Source organism: Vidua macroura, chromosome 13 (assembly GCF_024509145.1).
Source record: "Vidua macroura isolate BioBank_ID:100142 chromosome 13, ASM2450914v1, whole genome shotgun sequence".
Taxonomy (NCBI): Eukaryota; Metazoa; Chordata; class Aves; order Passeriformes; family Viduidae; genus Vidua; species Vidua macroura.
Window position 1 is genome coordinate 19,479,442 of NC_071583.1, and position 22,246 is coordinate 19,501,687.

Here is a 22,246-nt window from a genome sequence, read left to right on the forward strand (position 1 = left end):
CTCCTGCTTCTCCTGGCCGTGGCCCTGCCTGCCAGGGCTGCCCAGGCTGCTCCGCTGCAAGCACGGGGAGCAGGTGAGCCGGCAGCCTGGCTCCCCTTTCCCGGGAGAGCGCTCCCTGCTTGCCAGGAAGCGCTGGGGGATGGTTTTCCCCTGGGCTTGAGGGAGGGTTTCCTCTGTGGGAGGGAGAGAGTCCCAATGGGGGCTGGGCTGCTCCAGCCGCCCTCCCCAGGATGTTGCACAAGGCAAGGAAATCGTGTGGAGAGTGACCAGGAGCCACCAGGAGCTGCACATTGTGATGCTGTAGAACCACAGGGCTCTCTGACCCAGAGAGAACAGAACTGTTAGGATTCCCCAAGTCTTTCAGATTTGGTCAGTGAATGAGCAGCTGATTGAAGTGCAAAGATACTGAGAAACCACGCAATCCCTTCCCTGGGAAGAAACATCTTCCCATCCAAACCTCACTTGTCTTTATCCAGCTCCAAGGGGAACAGAAATATATATTTATATGTGTATAATATATATCATGTATATATATATATCTCATAAAACAACTTCAGCTTTAAATAAAATGTTTTAATTTATCAGTTTCCTATGAAGTTGTGGTTAGAAAGAAGTTTTATTTTATACAGATACATTTAGTAAAGACATTAAATAACAGATACTTTTAAGGTGTCCAATACTGGAACTGCAGCAAATTCCTCCCTGATTTACATCCATCAGTGCCTGTTGTCAGGGAGGGATCAAAAGGTCCTGTCCAGAGGGTGGGAGCAGATGTATGCCCTCTTCTCCAGGATCTGCTTTGCAGCTTTTTTAATGGAATCATCCAGGTTTTCATCAGCATCTATGGAGAAACAGAAAAGTCAACTAAGGTACCATGAAGAGCTGTTGTGAATTTCTTTCAAGAAGTGTTTTTGAATGCAAATGTAAGTGTGAGTGCCAGGAAGAAACTGAAAAATTCTCTTCTGAAAAAGACTGATTATTACAGACTGAGCTTCAGAGAGCCAATGCCCAACTAGTCAAAGTTGGGAAAAACTGGACTTCCCAAAGAGTCTAAATCCCTAATTTCTATCGGTTACTTCTCAGGAATATATACAGAAAATATATATTTTATATTCCTCAATAAAGAGCCCTGGCAGTTTGCTTTAGCTATGAAGTGAAGAGACTCTCCTCAGCAGGTTCCAGCTCTGCTCTTGTTTGAATTAAAAGCAGAGCAAAACTCTTCATTTTGGTTGGTCATTTCAAACCCACCTTCTTTCGATCAGAGCCTGAAAGACAGAAGAGTGTAAGAATTATTTTCTAGTACTTACATTTTTCTAATTGAGCCATGGCATAATTATTCTTGAAATAGGCTTCTGTGCAGAAGATATTTGTAAGAAGCACCTGGAAAAGAAGTAAAACTGAGTTAAAAAATAGTGAATTAATTTCAAAAAGAAAACCATGTAGAAAACTATAAAAATATAGCAATTTAAATTTCTCAAAGTCCTTTGATAATGGAGCCCTGAACCCCAGTCACGTGCAGTGCAGCCTTGGTGGTCCCTTTGAGCCCACAACTGCCAAGGGTCAGGGCTGGGATGAGCCTTCACCCAAAACTGGCTCCAAGACTGAGTGGGAATCAATCCAGAACAGGGCTCACACGAAGAGCAAAGCCTCAAGGCCAAAGCCAAACCTTCATCAGGTTGGATTTGTTTGAACACTGAACTGCAGCAAATTGCTTGTCCGGTAGCATCACTGTCACCATGAAACTTGACATGAGCTACTAAATAAGCACTGTCCTGTCCTGAGCTGTGTTGCCCAAATACTGTTGTGATTATGTGTTGTTATTATTGATTATATGGAAATAGCTTGGGAAGAACTGCATGGTGTTAACAGATTTGAGAGAATGTGCAGAGTTGTGATGAGGTTCTAAATGTCTGTGTATGTGTTAAAGAAGTTGAGAGTATGCAGCTCAACAAGCAGAGCCCTTGAGAGGCTCCTGCACTTTTATGGAAGAGTTTGCTGTAATTCCCCACAGATGCAGCCTGCCTGCTCCCAGGAGCACAGCCTGAGTGGGAATTGCTGGTGCTGAGGGACACTCACCTCGTGGTCGTGGTTCCTGAGCCCGATGCTGATGGAGCGGCTGGCCCGGGAGATGGCTGCAGTCATTGCATACAAATTAATCACCACATCTGCCACTCTCTTCAGCACCAGCTGCTCCTCCACTATTGTCTGGGAGAGGGAAAATCATTATCAGCTTGTGGTTTGTCAGTTCAAAACTTTAACCAAATATAGTCCATACTTTGTGTTTAGGTCCAGCTTTATTTCACATAAACAGGTTCTAGCCTAAGTCAGAAATTATCATAGTTAGTTTTGGATTAACTAAGCTGCACCTTTTAACAGTCTGCTTGTAAAATTGTAATATTGCTGTGTGCCTTAAACCACTTTGCCAAATGCCTGCAGCAGCAGGATTTGTGCTTCCACAAGGAGAAGAAAACAACCAATTCACTGAGAGTGCTGGTGTTTTGGTTTTGGTTCTAACAATGTAACTTGTCCACTACACTGAGTACAGAATGTCATTGTGTTTTCTCACACCCAGTGCGAGGTGTCATGTGAAGGAAGTGCTGGTCCTGCCACACTCAGTCCCCTGCAGGTTCCAGTGGGGCCCCAAGGATAAACTATTCAGTAACAAAGACAACAGACAAAATAAATAGTTACCTTGCCAAACCTACTTAGTAGGCCCCTGACTGTAGTTCCAAAATAATAAATGTTTTCTTCAAGTTTCTTGGCACTCTCCTATAAAACAAAAAACAAAATAGAACAATTTGAGTAGTCTTGTAACAGAAAAGCAACACACCCTCACCCCCTTTAAAGAGGACACTGAATTTTCTCTTTTTTAACATTCATCCACCTTGCTGCTGAGAGCCAGACAGGCACTATTCTTTCTCTCAAACATCCATTAAAATTTTCAGGAGTTTAGGTAACTTTCAGTATAGGCTTATGCTGACAAAAGTAACTAAAACAACATCCCATGAAAAAAATACCTTATATTTTGCTATTAACAGAACATTCATTTTTGGTCATAAAAACCTTTTCCTAAGTGATTAAGCAAGTATGTGTATGTGTAATTTACAGAAATTCTTACCTGAAACTCTGTTCCAATTAAACAGGAAAAACTCCTGTTTTGTAACTAACCTTACAATGAAGGGCAGCTATTACAGACACTTTAATATAGTGAAGGCTCAATTTATACAAATTATCCAAATGGATCTAAACCTGGATTCGGTATAAACACAGGCTTAGAGCAGCCTTCATCCTCCCTTGATACCTGGACAGTAACTGTAATTTCTTACCCTGTCTTGGTGCCAACATCTGCTTACCCTGGAAAATCTCAATGCCCCTGAGCACACATTTCGGTTTGCAAAAACAGGAGATGAAATTGTGGCAAGCAGCAAAGGGAACAAACATGAGAGCTCAGCAGAGAAGCTCTTACCTGGAGGCTGGGATGCACCACCCCACTGTCACCTACAAGCCCCAGATCCACCTTCCTGCCCAGGGTGTCCTGTAACCTGGTCAGGAACTCCCCCAGGGCCACTCCCATGTTTCCTTTCTTGATTGCTCTGAAATGTTGGGGAAAGAACAGCTGTTAAAGAAATTCCAGGAGGTTCAGACAAAACCAGCTGGAATTCTAAATGCTTTAGCAAAATGCCTGCAGCTTGTCCATGAATTACCAAGTCCTGATCCATTTTACTGTGAAGTCTGGAGAACAACTGTGGAGCCTTAAGAGTCATCAGCTGCTCTCCAAGACACCCGCACAAGGAATTCCAGATACCAGTACTCATATGCACAATGCAGCTGTTGTGCCAATACAACTTCATTCAGATACAAAATATTCATTACTGGTCTTGAAAGAAATAATTACAGCTTGTGTAAAAGTCCAAGATTAAATGCTACAACTCCTAAATCTATGAACCGTCCCATTAAAAAGACAAAGAGCCTCTGTAACACTGAACTTTTACAGGCAATAAATAGAAAATACTGCAGGTTTTCCCTGCAGCTTCTTCTCTTATCTAGAGTTACCTGATTCTGTTTAGTTTATTAAAAATTGTTAACAATAAATAAGAACATACTTAATTTTGTCAGTTAAGATCTTCCCTGCATGCTGCATCCCTGTCAGTGCAATGTACATTCTCAGGATTTCATTGGTTCCCTGGAAAAAAACAGAAGAGAAAGTGAGGCAGGTGGGTAACTGGAGTTTACAATAGTGAGTGTTTTCCAAGAAGGTCTGTTGTGCCCTTCCCACTGTTCCAGTATCACATGATGACTCTCCCCACCCATAAATTGCTGCCCTTTGCTTTAACTCAGTTTTAATTCTGATTTCATTGGGTGCTGCAGAAGTTGAGCCCCTCATCATTAAACACACAAATGTACCCCAATGAAAAAGAAACCAGACTAAATGCATTTTGAGTGAAAAAAGTTCTGCACTGTTCCAGTGAAGAACATTTAAATAGTTGTAGAACTGCTTAAAATGAGCTGAGTTAAAATCAAGTGTCAGTGACTCTGATGTGCACACGATGGGTCACTGACAATCCAGCTTGGAAAGAGAACGAGCTTTCTTTTAATATAAATGCCCATCAATAAGTTAATTAAACTTCTAAGTTGATCTTCTAAGAGTTTCCCTTGCTTCACTTGTGAGAAGCACACAAGAGGAAAGGTTACTGCTGTAACTCACACTGTGGTCAGTCTGTAACAGCCATCATAGCTTATTTTATTATAGGGAACTACTACTGATATTCCAAAGAAAACAAGGTTAGTCCTGCAGTCTTACTCTGTTATGGACTTTGCAGCTGAAGGAACAAAGTCCTGGTCAATCAAACCTTCAGGTTTCTGCTCACCTTTATAGGATGTGTGAACTGCAGTTTGCAGTAAAAAGGGGATCCTGGTACTTGCCTCAAAGATGAGCAGGATCCTGGTGTCCCTGAGGTAGCGCTCATAGGGATAATCCTTCATGTAGCCAAGGCCTCCAAAGATCTGCAGAGCCTCACTCACACACGCCCAGGCACCTTCAGAGCTGAACACCTGCCATGGAACGGGGTTTGATCAGCAGTGAGTAGATAATAAATCAGCAATAAACACAGGATGCCCTGCTCTGGGATTGTATCCACAGGACACTGCTGAGTATTTTCTGTGTGTTACACCAGTCCTGGAACAGTGCCCCTGCGGCTCAGGGGTTTGTCAAACTCAGTGATGCAATGCACAGGGCACTCTCCAAAAGGGCACATTCCAGGGACAGGGGCAGCCCCACACAGGCAGAGCAACTGCAGCTCCTTGGTTGGAGCCCAGAGCAGGAGTTTTCTGCAGTGACCATGAGGGACACCCTGGCAGCCACAGCCTGGATATTCCACAGGGTTTGTTGTGCCACCAGCTCCCGTGGAAAGCTGGCACAGCAGCAGCTTGGCCAGGCTGGCAGCTGGAGTGTAACTGAGTGTCCCTGTGCTTGTATGAGGCCTCCTCAGACCCCAGCTCAGGGGCTGTGACATTCCCAACCTGTTCCCTGCAGGTTTTATTTTGCACGAGTCTGAGCTTGTGGGATACAGAACAGTATCTATAATTTCACCTGGCTGCAGTGCTTCTCTCATCTGTCTAAATGCAGCCAGCCCTGAGCTCTCAGCCCTCTGCAGCCTGAACATGGAGCCCTTTCCCAGCCCTGGTTACCTTGACCATGGCAGCCTCCACGGAGCAGTCAGGGAAGCCTGGCCTGTCCATCATCCCTGCAGTCAGGTAAGCCATGCTCTCCATCACGTAGGCTTTCACAGCCATCAAACAAAACTTCTCCTGTCACACAGCAACGGGAGGAATCATACAGAAATTCAGACGCAAAAATTCCACAGTCAACCGTCAAACTTTAAAAAACCTGCAGTGTTTATATGTTTTACATAATCAAATTAATCAATCAATAAAAAGTACCACTTTGAAACAACACGTAAATAAAAAATACTTTTATACATTTATGATTCCGGACATTTAAAAGATCAGTGTACAGAAGTCAACACTAGGTTCACACAAATTTCTAGCAAGTTTTTTAAACCAGTACAGCCGAATACCCCCAATGCAATCTATGTCCTGGCACTTAGCACAGAGATTTAGGTATTTCATTTTTTGTTACCTGAATTAATCCAAACTGGCTGAGTTTCTTATTGAATTGTTTCCTGCTGCAAGCATACTCTGATGTCAGTTCTTTAAAGAAAGAAAAACAAACACATCTCAGACGGGCTGTGACAGACCATTCCTGCTGCTGGTGTCCTTCCCTGGATGGTGACACTCCAGTCTATGCCCAGGAACCCCCTGGCTGTTCCAGAAGCAGCACTTTGTGAAAATCACCCTCACACTGATGGTGTTGATCAAATCTGGGACCAGCCTGTCAAAGGCTTTTGAACCAGAGGTGTGAACTTGTACTCTTAGAGAAGTAATCAGTTTTAGTGCTAATTGATTAGAGAGACTTCTCTTACTGTTTTGGCTAATTATTGGCACAAAGCAGTTTTATTCCTAATTACTGCGTGCAGCTTTGAGCCAGTTATTCAGGTGGGAGGTTCTAAGGGAGATTACACCTTCTAAAAGCAATAGTACAGAGGTTTTTTTCTTGGGAAGAACATTTTACCTCAGGGAAATCCAACAGAGGCAATAACTTCCCACTCTATGAACTGAACCTACACTGTATGAAAAGGAAAAAAAAAAATCTTTATTTCAAAACCTCTGCAAGCAGGCTTTTAATAGCTATTTTCCAAAACCATATTCTAGTGTTTTAAAGATGTCAAAGCAATTTATGGCAAGATAAGACTCCTGTTTCCACTCTGAATGTCCTGCATGATCTGCCTCAGGCAGAGCAGTTTCTGCTGGCACCCAGCCATGCAGAGCACCCAACTCACCCACCTATCAACTTCTTAATCATTCCAGCAGATGCACTGCCCATGCTAAATCTTCCACTGTTGAGGATATTCATGGCAACCTGTGAAGAAACAGGTGGGGTTTAGGCCACATTCTCCTTAGGCTACACTGGACACTGCTTCCTGCTTCAGTGTTCCCTGGAATTCACTCCTCACTGGGACACACTGCCAGTCCTGGGAAGTGCCCTCACATCAGCCACCACAGCTCTCAGCTTCCCAAGGAAAATGCTTCAAAACTGGGCTTTTCCTGACACCCATTATATCTGATTTTATATCTGAAATAGATGATCCAGTGACTTGGAAATAATCCTTATTCTAATTACATGAAGGTAAAATGTAGATAAAAATGCATTTATCTGCAGCTGGTAAGCAACATTCCAGCTGGACAGCACTGTTCCAGTTTATCAGATGAAGAAGAAAATCATAATATTTCTCCCTGCAGCTGACCTGTGATGGCTGCTCTCTGCCTCAGATCCCTTTCAGCAACACACCACAGAAGGGACAAGAATGGAGGTGTAGAAATGAAATACAGACCAATAATGTACAAAAATAAATTTTGGAGTCTGGTGTCTGTAGTGTTGTTTCTCAATAGGGGTGACTCAGGTCAAAGCCTGTTAGGAAAGAAGTCTCTGTCCTACATTTTAACTTGTCAGGAAGGCACCATGAGAATCTTCTTTAACCCCTACTACATTAAGGAAAATTATTTCATTTCGCATTTAGGCCTGGACTTGCCTGCTACAGCAGGGTAAGAAATGGAGAAGGAGTAAGAGCAGTTTTGCAAATCCCAGGTCACACTCTCAGAGAAAGGTTACACAGCAATGCCACCTGTGGTTTTCTCTCCTGCGGTCCTGCCAGCATTTCCTTGTGCAACAGTGCAGCCCTGGAGAAGCACCCCACAGCCAGGGCACCTTGGAGCTGGGCGTGCCTCCAGCACTGCCTGTGACACTCACTGCTCTGTCTCCCTTCCCACACTCTGCTGTGGAACCAGCAGAGGACATGTGCCCCATTCAGGGCAGAAGGACAGCTCAAGTCACTCCCTTTTCTGAGGGGACACCACGAAAAACAACCAAAAGCCCAACAAGAAGAGAAGAAACACAGAAATCGGAGGTGATGGCACACTGTGCACTGTCCAGTGACACCAGTTCTGTCCTTCTCTACCCTGCAGTGTGTCAGTGCTCACACCACCCACGAGGAAACTTCAGTACAGGGGGAAACAGTCTCCTTCAGGCTTCTAAAAATCACCAGTAGTTATTCTCCACTGCTTACCTTAAATCCCCCTCCAACTTCTCCAATTACATTCTCTATAGGCACTTTGGTGTTTTCAAAATGTACTTCACAGGCTGAAACACAGAATTAACACTTGATCAAATATGACACAGAAATATTTAAAAGACATTCAGGAACTCAAGTCACTATTTGTAGCAAGAAATGAAGTCTTCCTAATGCATTATGACAGAATTACACATGATTTGCCAAAGAAGTGAAAGAATTTGGGGAAAGGCTGTAGTTGACATCAATTACTGATGTAAAATATTAAAAATGTTATGAATATACACTGTGTAAACAGAGAACTACAGTTTTGTCTTTATTTTTAGTTCTAAGGAACTGATTGAACAGTCACCAAGATGGTCAAAAGCTGCAATCATTAAAAAGCTTAGAAGAGCTGATGAATGTGGACTTCTAGATTAAACCCATTGGCCACTTAATCTCCTGAGTGATTTCTTTCACTGCACAGTAAATGAACTCCACAAAATGGATTTCTTATTGCAGACCCTGCGTCAGGAAGGACTCCTAGGAAAACCCAGCTAAAGAAACATGAAACTTCTATTGTAACATGGAATAGGTATTGATTTGCCTCTGAATTCAGATGATCCAACCAAAATAAAACATGAAACTATTAAAACAATTTCTGCTAACAATTTCAGGTGATTCTTACTGTTGGAGCCTCGAATGCCCAATTTATCCTCAGGCTTCCCGTGGGTGACGCCCCCGAAGTCCCGCTCCACGATGAAAGCAGTGATTTTATCCTTCGCCTGCCCGTCCTTGTCCACAACCTCTGTCCTGGCAAACACTGTGAAAATACTGGCCAGGCCACCATTGGAGATCCAGACCTGTTTTGAGAGAGGAAAGATGTGTAAGAAATGAAACGGTGCTGATTTTGTGAGCACAGCTCCCCAGAGTTTTGTTACAGGCTGGGAAAAGAACAGAGTGCTGAAAAATTGCTGCTCCTTCCCCTCAGTTCTAATGAGGGTTTGTTCCCAGTGTGAGCACATTCATGAGGAGAGCTGACCACACGTGCTAAATTTAGAGCAACTTTAAAACCAGAATGTAGTATCAATATGCATTAAATTAAAATCCAGAGTGCATTTCCACAAAAGCTGGTACATCCTGCTGCTGATGGCACGTGAGACGTACAGGGGCAATGCAGACTGGACAAACCCTGTGCCCAAAAATTAACTCTGATGAGAAATTCTCTGATCAGCCTCTCCCCCAGGGTAGGTCTCTTCACACCACAAATGGATCAACAACTACACATCAAGTCTGCAATGCATCCAATACTGCTGAACCCAGGACATCTCTGATTTCTTCAAAAATGGCTTTTGTCACTGTTTCTTTTAGCAGAAAGGTTCCAAGCAGCCTTATTTCTAATTAAATATCAAGTTTTCTTTTAAAATCTAGCCTGAAGAATGAAGAGATGTCAAAATACAGGCTTAGGTTTCCTTTTACCTAAGCTGTTATGGAGGGGGCTGATGTACTAACTAACCAACCCTCCCTGAAGCTGGACACACAAGTGGGTGATAGAGAGGGAACCTGGGGTGGTTTGCTATTTTTCTTACCAGGAATTTAATGCAGTAATTCCCGAACAATAATTTTCTGTTCCCTTTGTGCCTAAACCAACAAGGGTTATCTTTTTGACATGGTCATCCTCCTCTAGCTTGGAAACTTCCCGGTTTCAGACTGATGCAAAGGACAAGTGTTGCCCTGATTTTTAAAAGTGTTAAGTTTTCTTTTGTAGTTCTTTTGAAAGTTTTAAAGTTCTCATGTTTACGTATTTCTACTGGAGTTCTCACACACTGTTCATGTAAATAATGATTGCTTTGCATTCTTCTTTGTGGAGGAGAGAACTGATGGACCATTGGTTTGACCAGTGTGGTTGGAGAGGTTGTAATTCCATCCTCCAATCCACGGTCACCTTTGGAATTCTATAAATACCAGATGTTTGAATAAATCTTTCTCTTTTTTCTCTTTTGAACTTACCAAGTTTCCATGTTCTCATTTTGTGTCCAATAGCGACAGACAAGGACAGTTCCTACACTTGTAACAAAACCCCTTCCTGCTCCCAGTCTGTGAGTGGGTACCTTGGAGCCATTTAACAGGAAGTGTTTCCCGTCTTCGCTCAGGGTTGCTCTTGTCTGGATGGATGCAGCATCACTCCCGCTAGAAAACAAACAAGTTACTAATGTTTAAAGAAATAAACATGCTTTAAAAAACCAAAACTGCATATTCTCCATCTTCCCATCCTGTAAAAAAGAGAGGGTCTTAAATAGCAGTATATCAGTTTTAGCTTTTAACTAAGAAGTAACTTCACTAGATACCTGAGGGCACATTTCTTCTCGTTACCATGTTATCAGGGCTATGACCTGACCAGAATGTGCAGAATGCCACAAAAAGCAACTTTTTGGAGCTACACTTTGAGCTATGTGAACACACACTGAACTCACTCAAGTAACACCCAAAATTCTTCCTTTTAGTTTTGGTAGCTCCTTCAAAACAGGCTTTTATATTTTGAATAAGAACTGAAAGCATCCCAGAACAGTCACAGCACATTATTTCTGACATGGCACAAAGCATCCTTTCAATTTACAGAAGAACTTAAGTAAATTAATTCCTGGGATGAGAACAACAAGAGTCGGGAATTTCATGGACACTGCCAAAGCAGCAAGTTGGGGAAAGAGTAATTGTACATTCTGGAGTGCTCCTTTAAAAACTAAAAATAAACCACAGATTTATATACTGAAGCCACGGGCGCCAAATAAAAAAGATTCAAGGAATGAAGCAATGCAGGTAAGGCAGTGAGCCCACTGTGGAGCGTGGGGCAGCACCTGCCAGGCTCGGTGAGGCAGAAGGCAGCAATGTGCTCCCCTGAGGCCAGGCGGGGCAGGTACTTGGCCTTCTGCTCCTCGGTGCCAGCAATGAGGATCCCCTGCAGAAACAAGCACAGGAAACTTTGCAGCATCACCCTGTGGGAAAAGAGAGGGAGCTGACAAGCTCCAGCATGTTCAGAAAGCTTCATTTGCAAGTTTTATGGCATAGCGAGAGGCAGTTTAATAAACAACAAACTGTATTATTTGTCAGTCGTTAAAATATTTTTTCATCAGCTTTGTCTGCTCAATTCCACAAGGAATTTTCTCTTGCTATAACAAACTGAGTGTGGTTTCAAGCTTCTTTCTGCCATTCATCCACCACTAAAAGGTAAATACCTATGGTTGTATTCAAGTTCAAAATTGACACACTTGCCCTCAGATGAGTTTTCTCCTCTAAGCCCCCCAACATGCAGCCCCAGTCAGCCAGCAAAAGTTGCTCTTTCCTGAATTCTTTCCTTCCTCATCACCTGAACCCCCCTGATACTCTATTTCAATTCTATTTATTCTAGCTACTTTAAACAAGTTTGGTCAATTAAAAAAAAGAACAACAACTTGAACTCATTTAGAGTAGTTTTCCTAAGAATAATTATCCTAATAGTAACTTTCTTGTCTGCTTCCTATCCAGCCTTCCTGTCTCACACTGAACCACTGGCAGAGGCTGCTGGGGACACCAACAACCTGATTTATGCTTCCCCAGTAATTCTGATTTGCTTCCCCCAGCCCCACATTTTTCATTTCATCTTTTCCATGCAATCAGTGCAGAAGCCCTGGCCCCAGCGCAGCAGCATTACCTTCAGCCCAATGGCCTGATGAGCTGCCAGGGTCACTGCAATGGAGCCATCCAGGGAGATGATTTCTCCCAGACGTGCATACATGGTGTTTGACAGGCCCAGCCCACCTGGAAGAGGCACCAGGTTTTATTTTACTACATTTAACGTGCCCCTTCCCCCCCCAGAAAATCCATTTCGAGTACAGAAATACAGGAATGTAACAGCTTTAACTGGAGAGCTACAAAAGTGGCACAAAATGCACCCCTAAATGTTGTTCTTCTGTGGCATTTACTCACCATATTCCTCTGGAATCTGCATGCCAAAGAGACCCAGGTCCTTCAGTCCTTGTAAGGTTTCAGGTGGGATTTTTGCATCTCGATCAATTTTCTTCGAGTCCACTACAAATACAGAATTTTTTCTCATTTAACACTGTGTTTCTCAGTGCCCAGAGCAGCTGGGAGACTGCAGGATTCCCCCAGCAGGGCTAAGGTCACTCATGAGACTTCTCATCCCCAGCTTCACAAGAATTTCTTCTTTCTAGCTTCAGCCTGACCTTCCTGCTTGTCCTCACAACGTATTCAGGAAAAAGACTTGGAAGTGAGAAAAATCCAGCATGTACTTTATTTTCTCAAACATTTCTACTATTTCTGCATGTCAGCAGATTCCAAGACTGAAATAAGCAAAGCATTTCCAGGATTTTCTATCTGAACCAAGTCTAGGTCGTGAATACAAGAAAAAAAAAAAGTACATAAATGAGGTAATTAGAAAATCTTGTTCTTAGGAGTTTTTAGATTCTTGGGGGATTAAGAGAGCTGTTCTGTACCATGGCAGCAAAAAAAAACAGGAATCATATTTTCTCTGGACTCCATACTTTGACCCTTTTATTCCTCCTCTAAACATCAGGCTGTTTAATCCATAAATCATGTTCCCCCACAGAGCAAAGAATTAAAAAATGTAATTTGAATACATTTTTTATTTACTGCCAGTGAGCAACATTACAATTTTACAGTTAAAATCACCTGGATCTCACAAATTGTGATGTGTGACAATCACTGGCTTCTCCAAACTCCTACAGTGTTTGGAAAAGCTCTGTCCATGGGAAGTCTGAGACAATGCTGTTTAACTGCCCCAGAAATTGCTGTCTGTGCAAACCAATATTCTGCAATTGCTCTGGAATTGGCTCATCCACGGCAGCACTAATGGAGGGAACACCCTGCAATGCTCTCTGGAATGCAGATGGCTAATAAGGCCTTTCCCAAACAGAATTATTACTCTAATGCTGAAAAAAACAGAAATGCTTTTGATTTTTCATAACTCCTCAATTTCTGAGTCTCTCTGCTGCATTTTGCCACAGTCAGTTTTAGCAGAGTAGGACACTTAAAAAGGTCTAGGAATTAGAACTAGGAAAAAAAAAATCACAATATATAAAGTGGTTAGAAGCACAATTCAGCTGAGTTGATTTCAAATCCTATACCTTTATCCCAGAATTCTTTTACATCCTTGTTTTTTTTCCTGTTTTGGAGATTTAATTCTTCTGATCAGCACCCAAATACTTTCCAAAAAACCCATAAATGGACATGCTACAAAATCAGCATCACTATGTGAACAGCAATAAATGCATAAACTAAATTAAATGTTTTAAGTATAATAAACTTATTCAACTGCTACAGCTAAATAGTTTTGTAATAATTAAATCACTTGCATGGATAAAACCATAATAATATACCTTCTTCATTGAAGAACTTTTCAACAGGTCCCACAAACTGGTTGATTTCTGCCAGTTCTTCATTGCTAATTTCTGGGTAAGGAAAAACTTCTTCCTAAAATAGGAAAAAATATTTAATAATTTTTAATACATGAACCATGCAGTTGAAATAAAAATTACGAGAGACATGCCTTGCAAAGACTCTAAAACACTGTGAAAATTAAGAATTGTGTAAAATGTTCCAAAACAGAAAGAGAGCTCCCCAGAACCCAACTTTATTACACACCAAAACCAGACCAGAGGGTGTTACCTGAACAACAAAACATGAGGGAGAAATCAAGAGATCTTTTAAGAACTACGAGGATGCAAAAATCCTTCATCACCCCTGAGCTTTGTCAGTGTTACCCTATTTAGGGACTGATAAAAAATGAGTTTAATTTGTGTCAAAAACAACGAGCTGTTCTGATGTTTCCAAAGCTCAGCCCATGAACACTGTCCCTTGCATACACCCAGCGCATTTCACCTGCTAATGCCTCGAGGACAAAGGTGAGTGAGCCCCACCACTCCTTATCATCCCCTGGGCGCTCTGGCCATGAACTGGGAGCAGCACGGCCTGGCAGGTTTGAATTGGTAAAAAATCCAAGCAAGGAACACAAGGAGTGGAAGGCTATGTGAGAAGCACACTTCTGATTTTTACTGCCTTTCCCCTTTTAGACAGAAGAATTTATCTCTGACCACATAGATCTGTCCTCTGAGCAATAATAAGGTACTCTGAGCAATAATTTCAGCGTCAAAAATTCAGGACCTGGGAAATGCTAGAGGTTTTCAGAAAGCTGCTGTGTTGAAATTTGAGGGAAAAACACCCCAAACATATCTGAAGAGGGGCTTAACACAGTGGAGCCTGAGTGTTGCCTGTTGTAACACTCTACCTGACAAGCTGTGTTGCAGGAGAATTTAGTGCTTAACTCAATTCAGTGGATTTGAGTTATTCCCTCTTTCAGTTTACTTCACCCTGCAATCTCTGATAAACACAGACTCTAAGCCTTGCAGTAACAAGCTCTGCTTAATACAGCGTTCTATCTCAGATTTTAACTTCTTTGTCCAGTGGCATCTCAAGGCAACACAAGAATTTCAATCCTTCCTATCAAAACTGTAGGCAGAGATGTACACGAAGTCTCGATCCTTGAAGTACAACCGGAGAGTGAAGCGATCCAAGTTTTGCGGCATGCCCAGACACAGTGGGCACAGTGACACGCGTGTGTGCAGGGGCTGGCAGGCACAGGGGGCTGCGCTGGGCGCTACTCTGGGCTGATGGCTGGGTCACTCTGAGCTACATCGCGCGTTTTGTGTGCGAAGGGTCCCTTCGGTTAACCCGGCACCGGGACACACAGAGACGCCTCTTGTCCCCTCCGTGCCAGGGCAGGCAGCTCTGCAAGGCAGCGGGCCGGGCTGCACCCAGGGGCTGCGGGACAGCCAGGCCAGGGCCGGGCCCTGCCGTGGGCTCACACCGACGCCCGCAGCCCCGGGCTGGGATGAGCAGCTGGAAAAGGCCCCGGCGGTGCCGCTGACGAGCCCGGGCGGGCGATGCCCCCCGTTCAGCGCCAGCCCCGCCGCGCCCTCCCCGCTGTCCGCCGGTGGCACGGCCGGGCCCGGCCGCCCCCACGGCCACCCGCATCCCCGCGGACCCACCTTGCGCAGGGTGCCGAGGAACAGCTCCTTGGCGAAGGCGCGGCGGGGCGCGGCCGTGCGCAGGCCGCGGGCTGTGGGGCCGGCGCGGGGCCGGGGCCGGGGCCGGGCGGCGCGCAGGGCCCGCAGCAGCAGCAGCGCCGCGCTCATGGCCGCGCTCGGCGCTCCGCTGACGGCACCGACCAGCGCCCGGCCCGGCCCCGGGGCGGGGCACGGCCCCACAGCGGCACCGGGCGGCGCTTCGCTCGCGGGGCCCGCGGGGACGCCGACACGCCTCGTCTCGGCTTGTCCCGCCCGGTCCCGGGGCGGGCACGGCCCCACGGCCCCAGCGGGCGGCGCTTCGCTCGCGGGGCCCGCGGGCACGGCAGTAACGCCGCTCACGGCTTCTCTCGCCCGGCCCCGGGTCCGGCTCGGGCCGCGGTGCCCTCCCCTCCCCTCCCCGGCCCGGCAGCCCGAGCCGCACGGTCCCGCCGAGAAGCAGCTCTTGGTGCATCCAGGGTGCCTTTGAATCGCCTTCCTGTAGCGAAAGCAGCGGCGGGGAGCAGCTCCGCAGGCAGGGATCGCTGCATCCCCGCCTGGAGCTGCGGGACACGCTGAGCTGCAAACCGAGCGCGTGGACATCGCCCCAAAATCTCCTAAATCCAAGCCTAACTCCCCCTGCTTTGTGTGTCAGGAACTGGAGCGGGATGGTGTGGGCAGCTCCAGCCCTCCCCTGAGCGGCCCCGCACTCCTGCAGCCCTTTCCACGCATAAATGTCGAAGACTTACCTGCTCACTGTGCCCTGCAGTGAGCGCTGCCCTGCACCGAGCATCCCCTTTCCTCCTTCGCTTTCACTGCCATCCCTCTGGCAGCAGGTTTTGTCTTTTTAAAAAACCCAGGTGGCAAACCCGTGTGCAATTACTGATACTCACTGAAATCTGGCTGAGAAGCACTCACTGCTCCCCCCCTGTACGAGAGGTCACGGTCAGGTTTGTGTCACCTGCAGGTGGCTGGGACTGCTCACCGACACAGGAGGGCTTTCTGCGTGCTAAGCTTCATTTGCTCAAAGGTAGAATTAATTTATTTGAACTATTTATTTCAGATAAAATAAGTCCTTTAAAGGCTGCTGCTATTCTCTCATTTTAGGCATCTCCATGTCCACCTGCCTTCACTCTGTTTTGGTCTGTGCAGAATGTGACAAAATGGCATTTGCAAAAAGAACACAGGCTTAATGAACTCACTTATTTTGCTTCCTTATGACTCATAAAATGAAAATCCTTTAATCTTGTAACCCAAATAAATTGTGATGTTGGTTGCATCTCGACTGTACTGCAAGTAGGGAACAAGAAGGGCTGAGAGTGAGGGATCAAGAAAAAGTAAGGATGTGCTCAGCTCTGGTTATCCTGCTTCTTTTCATTTTGAAGGGTGGAAAAGCACGAGGTGATGTCTAATCCTACCAGGAAACAATGGGTGTGGAACGCTGAGCTGGGTGCAGCACTTTGCAATCTTTGGGGTGCAGTCATGATGTGCCAACGCCTCCAGAGGGTATCCACAGGTATGGATGGTATGGATAGAAGGGGAAAAACTTCAGCCTCGTGACACGTGGGGTTAAATGGGGCAGAGCCACACGATGTCCCTCTGAGGGAACCTGGGTGGCACTGCCACACCAGTGCCACTTCCCAGCTCTGGGCAGGAGAGGTAAAAGATGATAAAAATAGAGTTTTTTATCTTCCTATGGGTCAGGAGAGGTGTAGGTCCCACAACACCTCCCAGACTGAATATCAGGGATGAAAGGGCTAAACTGAGGCCACCCTCTCCTGAGACAAGTCAGGCAAGTCCTGGTGATGTAGGGGTGATGTGGCAGCTTGAAAGAAAGGATAAACAGAGCATGGTAAAAACTGCTTGAAGAAAATGATCCAGTGAAAACAAGGCCAGGCAGTTGGGAAGCACAGGGAAAAGATGCCTCATCAGGAAGCTGACAAGAACGGCAGCCAGCACACCCCACCCTGTGTGTTCACTCAGCAAGCATGAGGATGGCATTGTGAGTGTATCCTAAATAAATAAACACCTGGGGTTTTCCAGTCACAGGGGGCGATATCACACCCACAGCACGAAACTGCAGGTGGACCATCACTGGCACAGAGAATCCTCTGTTCCTGCACTGGCACCAGTGGTGCCACACCACGGATTTTGTCCCTTCCAGTGCTGTGTGTAACCACAGCTGAAATCACATTCCTGGCAGCTGCAGTTCTCTGCAGAACTCCCCCATCCTGACCTGATAAATCTCCAAACTGCCTTGCACAGAACTGCACCATCTACTGAAAAAAATAAAAATCAGTATTTTTGTCTTCTGCTTCAGCAACATGTCCAACCTTTTCCTTTCCCTACTTTTATTTATGACTCCTCTCTGCTGTCTCTGCCACTGAGGTATTCATCCACGTGTTCCCATCATTTCAGATTCCCTTCCTGGGCCAGCTAATCCCTCAGCTGTTACAGCTCCTCATAACTCACATTTTGTGAACAACCACAACTCCCACAGTGATGTCCATTTCAGCCCATTCCACACAGAAGTGGAAGAATTCCTTCCTGAGAAGGAATTAATGCAAGAGAAGTAGAGATCAGTAAATGACTGCAATAAAATTACCCTTCAGTTTTCCTTTTTATTCTTCCATATTTTTCCAGCAGCTGCTTAAAAACTGTTACTCAATAATAAAATGACCTGATAACATTTAGCTCTTTGAGACATAGAAGTTTTATTTACTGAAAAAGTGTCACTAAATTACTTTACAAAAACATTCACTAGGCTTTGCAGCACTTCCAGGAAAATACACAAAATTCCTCCTCTCTTTATGCAATCACTGTTTGCTCCTGTTCAACCTGACAGATGGTATGAAAGTTTTGCACATGACACTCATAATTGTCTTTCCCACAGGCGTGTGCTGATGTGCTCATTGCATCACCTCCTGACCTGGAATATTTTTTTTAAAAGCTGGTTCGCAAATGAAATCCTGGGAAAGGTGAGGGCAGGAACTGGTATTTCCACTTTTGCTCCTGGTTACGTGCTGTGGAATTGATGTGATGTGTTTGAAACCCAGATGTTAACACAGTCACTGTATAAATACATCAATAAATTTGTCCAAGCTGTTGCCCATCCACACTGACTTGGACTGTGGCCATCTAAGAAACCACCTGAAAAATAAAGATACATTCTGTTAGTGAATGGGATTCCTCACAATGTCAGGTGGTACTTACAGGGAAATTGTCCGTCAGCTCTGCCACGTTAGATTAAAAGGAAGCACTAAATTGCCTCATATTTTGAAGTATTTTATATTTTATTTCACATTATAATTTTTTTAACGGCCAAGATTTAATTTTTCAAGCAAGGGAAATGGGCCAGACAATGTATTGAAATCAAGTTTCTGGCTCGGTGAGGGGAGATGACCTGAGCTCAGAGCAGGAAAGAAGCTGTTGCTGTGGGATTGCACCCAAGGAGCTGCAGGCCAGCCTGGAGAGTGCTGCCTTTATGTCACACACAGGTGACAGTGATGAGTGAGGGGACAAGGCTGGCTATAAAAAGACCTTGCAGGAACTGGACAAAGCACATCTTGGCACTATTAATGAATACAGAAGGGAGATGGCTCAAGAACCTCTTTGCCAAAATAAGCTCTATTACACTGTAATGTAGGAGAGAAGGAAGGAGCTCCGTGAGCTCAAGAACATTTCATTAATAAGCATTACTACAATATTAATTAATTACATTTATTTTTTATATTATTTATAGAAAATAATTTAATTATATGTTTATAATATTGATCTAATTAATTATTTAATTATTAGTCCAATGAGGCATCTGTTTCTCCCTTTTCACATCTGGGAAGAGAAGCAGATGAGCCAAAATGCCAGTGCTTTTTCACCAGCTTTTTTTCAAAGTAATTTCAAATTCCTGCAGTCATAGGAATTGCTCAGGACATGTCCCCTGTGGTTCACTACTAATATAAAGACAGGTGTATGTATATATATATATATATATTTTTTTTTTTTTTTTTATGAAGCTATGCTGCTAGTCTGCAAATTTGTGAGCTGAGTCATGGAATATTGCAACAGCCCAGAAAGCTGCATGTTGCACTAGTAGAAAAAAAAATAGGAAGAGCAGAAACAAAGCTTCCTCTCCCTTTAGGCATAAAATACACAAATAAATGGTTTTGAAAATCTACAGACTGGCATAGCAGAGGAGTTAGCACATAATCAAGAACATATTTAAAACCTGCTGAAGTGCCATGAAAACTCAGGGCTATAAACATTTGGGATGCTCAAAGTCTGAATTGGAATACTCAGCACATTTGTCACTGGGCTGGAAAATGTTGCTGCTCTTCCAAACTCAGGGGCTGGAGGACAACAGCAGTATCTCAAACTCTGGTGATTGCAGGGGTGCGTTTGGTTGGTTGGCTTTTTTTGGTGGGTTTGGTTGGGGTTTTTTTGGATGTTATTTTTAATTACAGCAGAGTCATTTTTTGGAGCCTGGTGTAAGGGCTGAGGCAGAAGCAGATACACGAGACTACCAGAAAGATGGCAAGGACAATATACAGGATGAATCATTAAATAAAAATGTTCTTTCTTGTTGGAGATGGACATAGAGAAATATTAGCCAGCAAAGTGAAGGAATAATCAGCCAAGAGCACATGGGGAGCTAGTGGAAGGGAAGATGCTCCCAGGGGTGAGCACCTCCCTGCAGGGCCCACACACAGCTGAGCTCTGCTCCTATAAAAAACCACTACAAAATCAGACTGGCAATGGTTGAATGAATTCATTTCCAGCCCTGGTTCACTCTGATCCCACTGCTGAGTCACAGAACTCCTGCACAGTCCCTGCTTTTCCCACTTCCTGGACACACACCCAGGGCCCATTTCCTCATCAGAAACCAGGCATTGTTCATTGTTTTGTGGCAGAACTGAGAAACTGCAGAGAAGAGACATTTCCATCATGCACTCCTAATATTTCATTTGCCTTGGAATGAATTTCCCCTGCTCATCTTGTTAAAGACAGATTATTTTTGCTTTGCTCACTACAGAGACCTGTCTAAAGCACTGTGTCCAAGTATGAAAAATAAATGAAAGCTGCAGTGGTGCCATTCCCCAGCAGAGCTGATGGATTGCACACTCCTGTGGCTGCTTTCAGCTGCTGTGTCTCGTGAACCATGATGCTAATTTCACATCTCAGTTACTGCAAAAATGCTAAATAAAGGTGGTTTTTTTTGTCGGTTTTTTTTTTTTTTTTTTCATTTTATCCCTAAAAATGTGCATTTATTCACGTGGCAAAAATGATAAATCTAAAGATTTGAAAAAAGTGATGGCTTCAAGTCAGCATCACCCACACAACTTTCATTTAAGTCTTGCTTAGCTGAGGAAGTACTTCCAGCAGAAATATTAATTTAAGATTTTCCTAACTTTCATGACCAGCCTCATCCTGCAGTTGATTTACTTTTGCTGAGCAATACAGGATTTGGCTTTAATTCTTGAAATAACTGGAAACAGAAAGAAGGCCTACTAAAAAATACACCTAAAATGAAATATTTGTATGGTTTAGATATTTCTGTTAGATTGGTTATGCTATGTTCCCTTCCAGGAATTTTATGTCAACAAAATACAGCAGCAAAAATCACTAAGTAGGGTAAAAATCCAGGAAGGTTCCTTTGGAAAAGATGTACTTAATGCAGCTGTAACACAGAGTGGAGATGAATAAAACACTACATAACTATTAAAAAAAAAAAAAGCTAAAATAACCATACCTGTTTTTACGAAACTCTGAATTAAAATCAATCATTAAGGCCAACTGATAAAACAAAGTTAAATAGAATTCATTGATTGTTAAGTCAACAAAAATATGAAGAAAGATACAGATAAAACATTTGAAGTTCTTTATTTTGTTTTTCTGTCCTTTTAATCTTGCATTTCTTTATTCCTACCAAAAAAATGCAAAAAAAAAAACTTGGAAAAGAACCTGTTGTTTAAAAGTTGCTATCTAGAAGAGCTTGAGAAGTTGATTATTGCACGACAACTCATTCCTGCAATCTGTGTGTGCACTGCCACATGCAGACCTCTTGTCTTCTCAAAATGTACTAAAATTCTACAAATCCTAATTTCTAAACTGGGAATGGAAGTATCAGTGAAGAACAGCTCTGCAAATTCTTCTATTTCCACTAGAAGATGTTTCTATGGTACACAGGCACTGGTCACCTTCAAAGGGGTCCCACAGCTCAGAGGGTGGCACAGAGGATGATGGTAAGTGGGTACTTACCTATCAAAAAAAAAAAATCATTGATGAATATGCACATCCTGAAATTACAGCCCTCCAGCAAGAGGTCATAGTTGACTATTCCCACAAAATAATTAAAGAATCTCCTAAAATTAATAGAAAACAGAAGCAAGCACAGTGTTTAGTTTAATTGACAGCTGAACATTAACTTGGCCAGGCTTTACAGAACACACTACAATCCCCTGGAAAGGCTGGAAATGCACCAAGGTCAGGGCACAATGGAATATCCCACAGGTGATTGTCAAACTGTCACTGCAGGATGTAATTCAAACACTGGGAAGGCCACGTGTGGCAAAGGCTCCTTCGGGGCTGGAAACTGAGACACACAACAAACAAGAGGACAAGGAGTAATTGGGCAGTACTTACTCAGTGCTGGGCTGAGGGGTCCGTGCAGGAGAGGCACTGCCAGCTCCTGGGGGTTCCACAGAGCACCCAAGGACTTGGCCCTGGCAAGGACAAACGGGGCCCTCCCCAGGCAGGGCACGAGTGCCCTGGACAGGAGCTCCGGAGGCCACCTGGGGTCAGCGGGACACACAGCCCCATGGCCAGAAGGTCTCAAAGCTGTCAGCACTGTCCAGGGCTCGAAGGCTTCGGGCATTGTCCACCAGGGCCTCTGCAGTGCCTCCTTGTCTGCACACCTGGCTGCTGGAATCCCTGTCTCCCTGTCTGTCTGCACACCTGGCTGCTGGAATCCCTGTCTCCCTGTCTGTCTGCACACCTGGCTGCTGGAAT

The 22,246-nt window shown here is 44.2% G+C and overlaps 1 protein-coding gene and 1 long non-coding RNA gene across 2 annotated transcripts; both read right to left on the bottom strand.

Annotated features, from left to right (window-relative positions):
* Positions 1-552: 552 nt before the first annotated feature.
* Positions 553-15,511, bottom strand: ACAD9 (acyl-CoA dehydrogenase family member 9; the record flags this gene model as incomplete). The annotated part of the gene is given in 20 exon segments (XM_053989697.1): positions 553-841; positions 1,308-1,380; positions 2,077-2,205; positions 2,692-2,769; positions 3,467-3,593; positions 4,104-4,183; positions 4,924-5,052; positions 5,689-5,808; positions 6,140-6,210; positions 6,904-6,979; positions 8,184-8,257; positions 8,854-9,028; positions 10,277-10,355; positions 11,021-11,121; positions 11,854-11,960; positions 12,129-12,230; positions 13,559-13,652; positions 15,227-15,388; positions 15,390-15,440; positions 15,443-15,511. Coding segments are annotated over 20 exon segments (1,998 nt in total), but the record flags the coding sequence as incomplete, so codon positions are not given.
* A 2,425-nt stretch (positions 15,512-17,936) lies between these two features.
* On the bottom strand, positions 17,937-22,128 carry LOC128813938 (uncharacterized). The gene is made up of 2 exons (XR_008439218.1): positions 20,988-22,128; positions 17,937-18,391 (listed from the first exon to the last, which is right to left on the bottom strand). It is a non-coding gene; the product is annotated as an uncharacterized LOC128813938 (long non-coding RNA).
* Between the last annotated feature and the right edge of the window lie 118 nt (positions 22,129-22,246).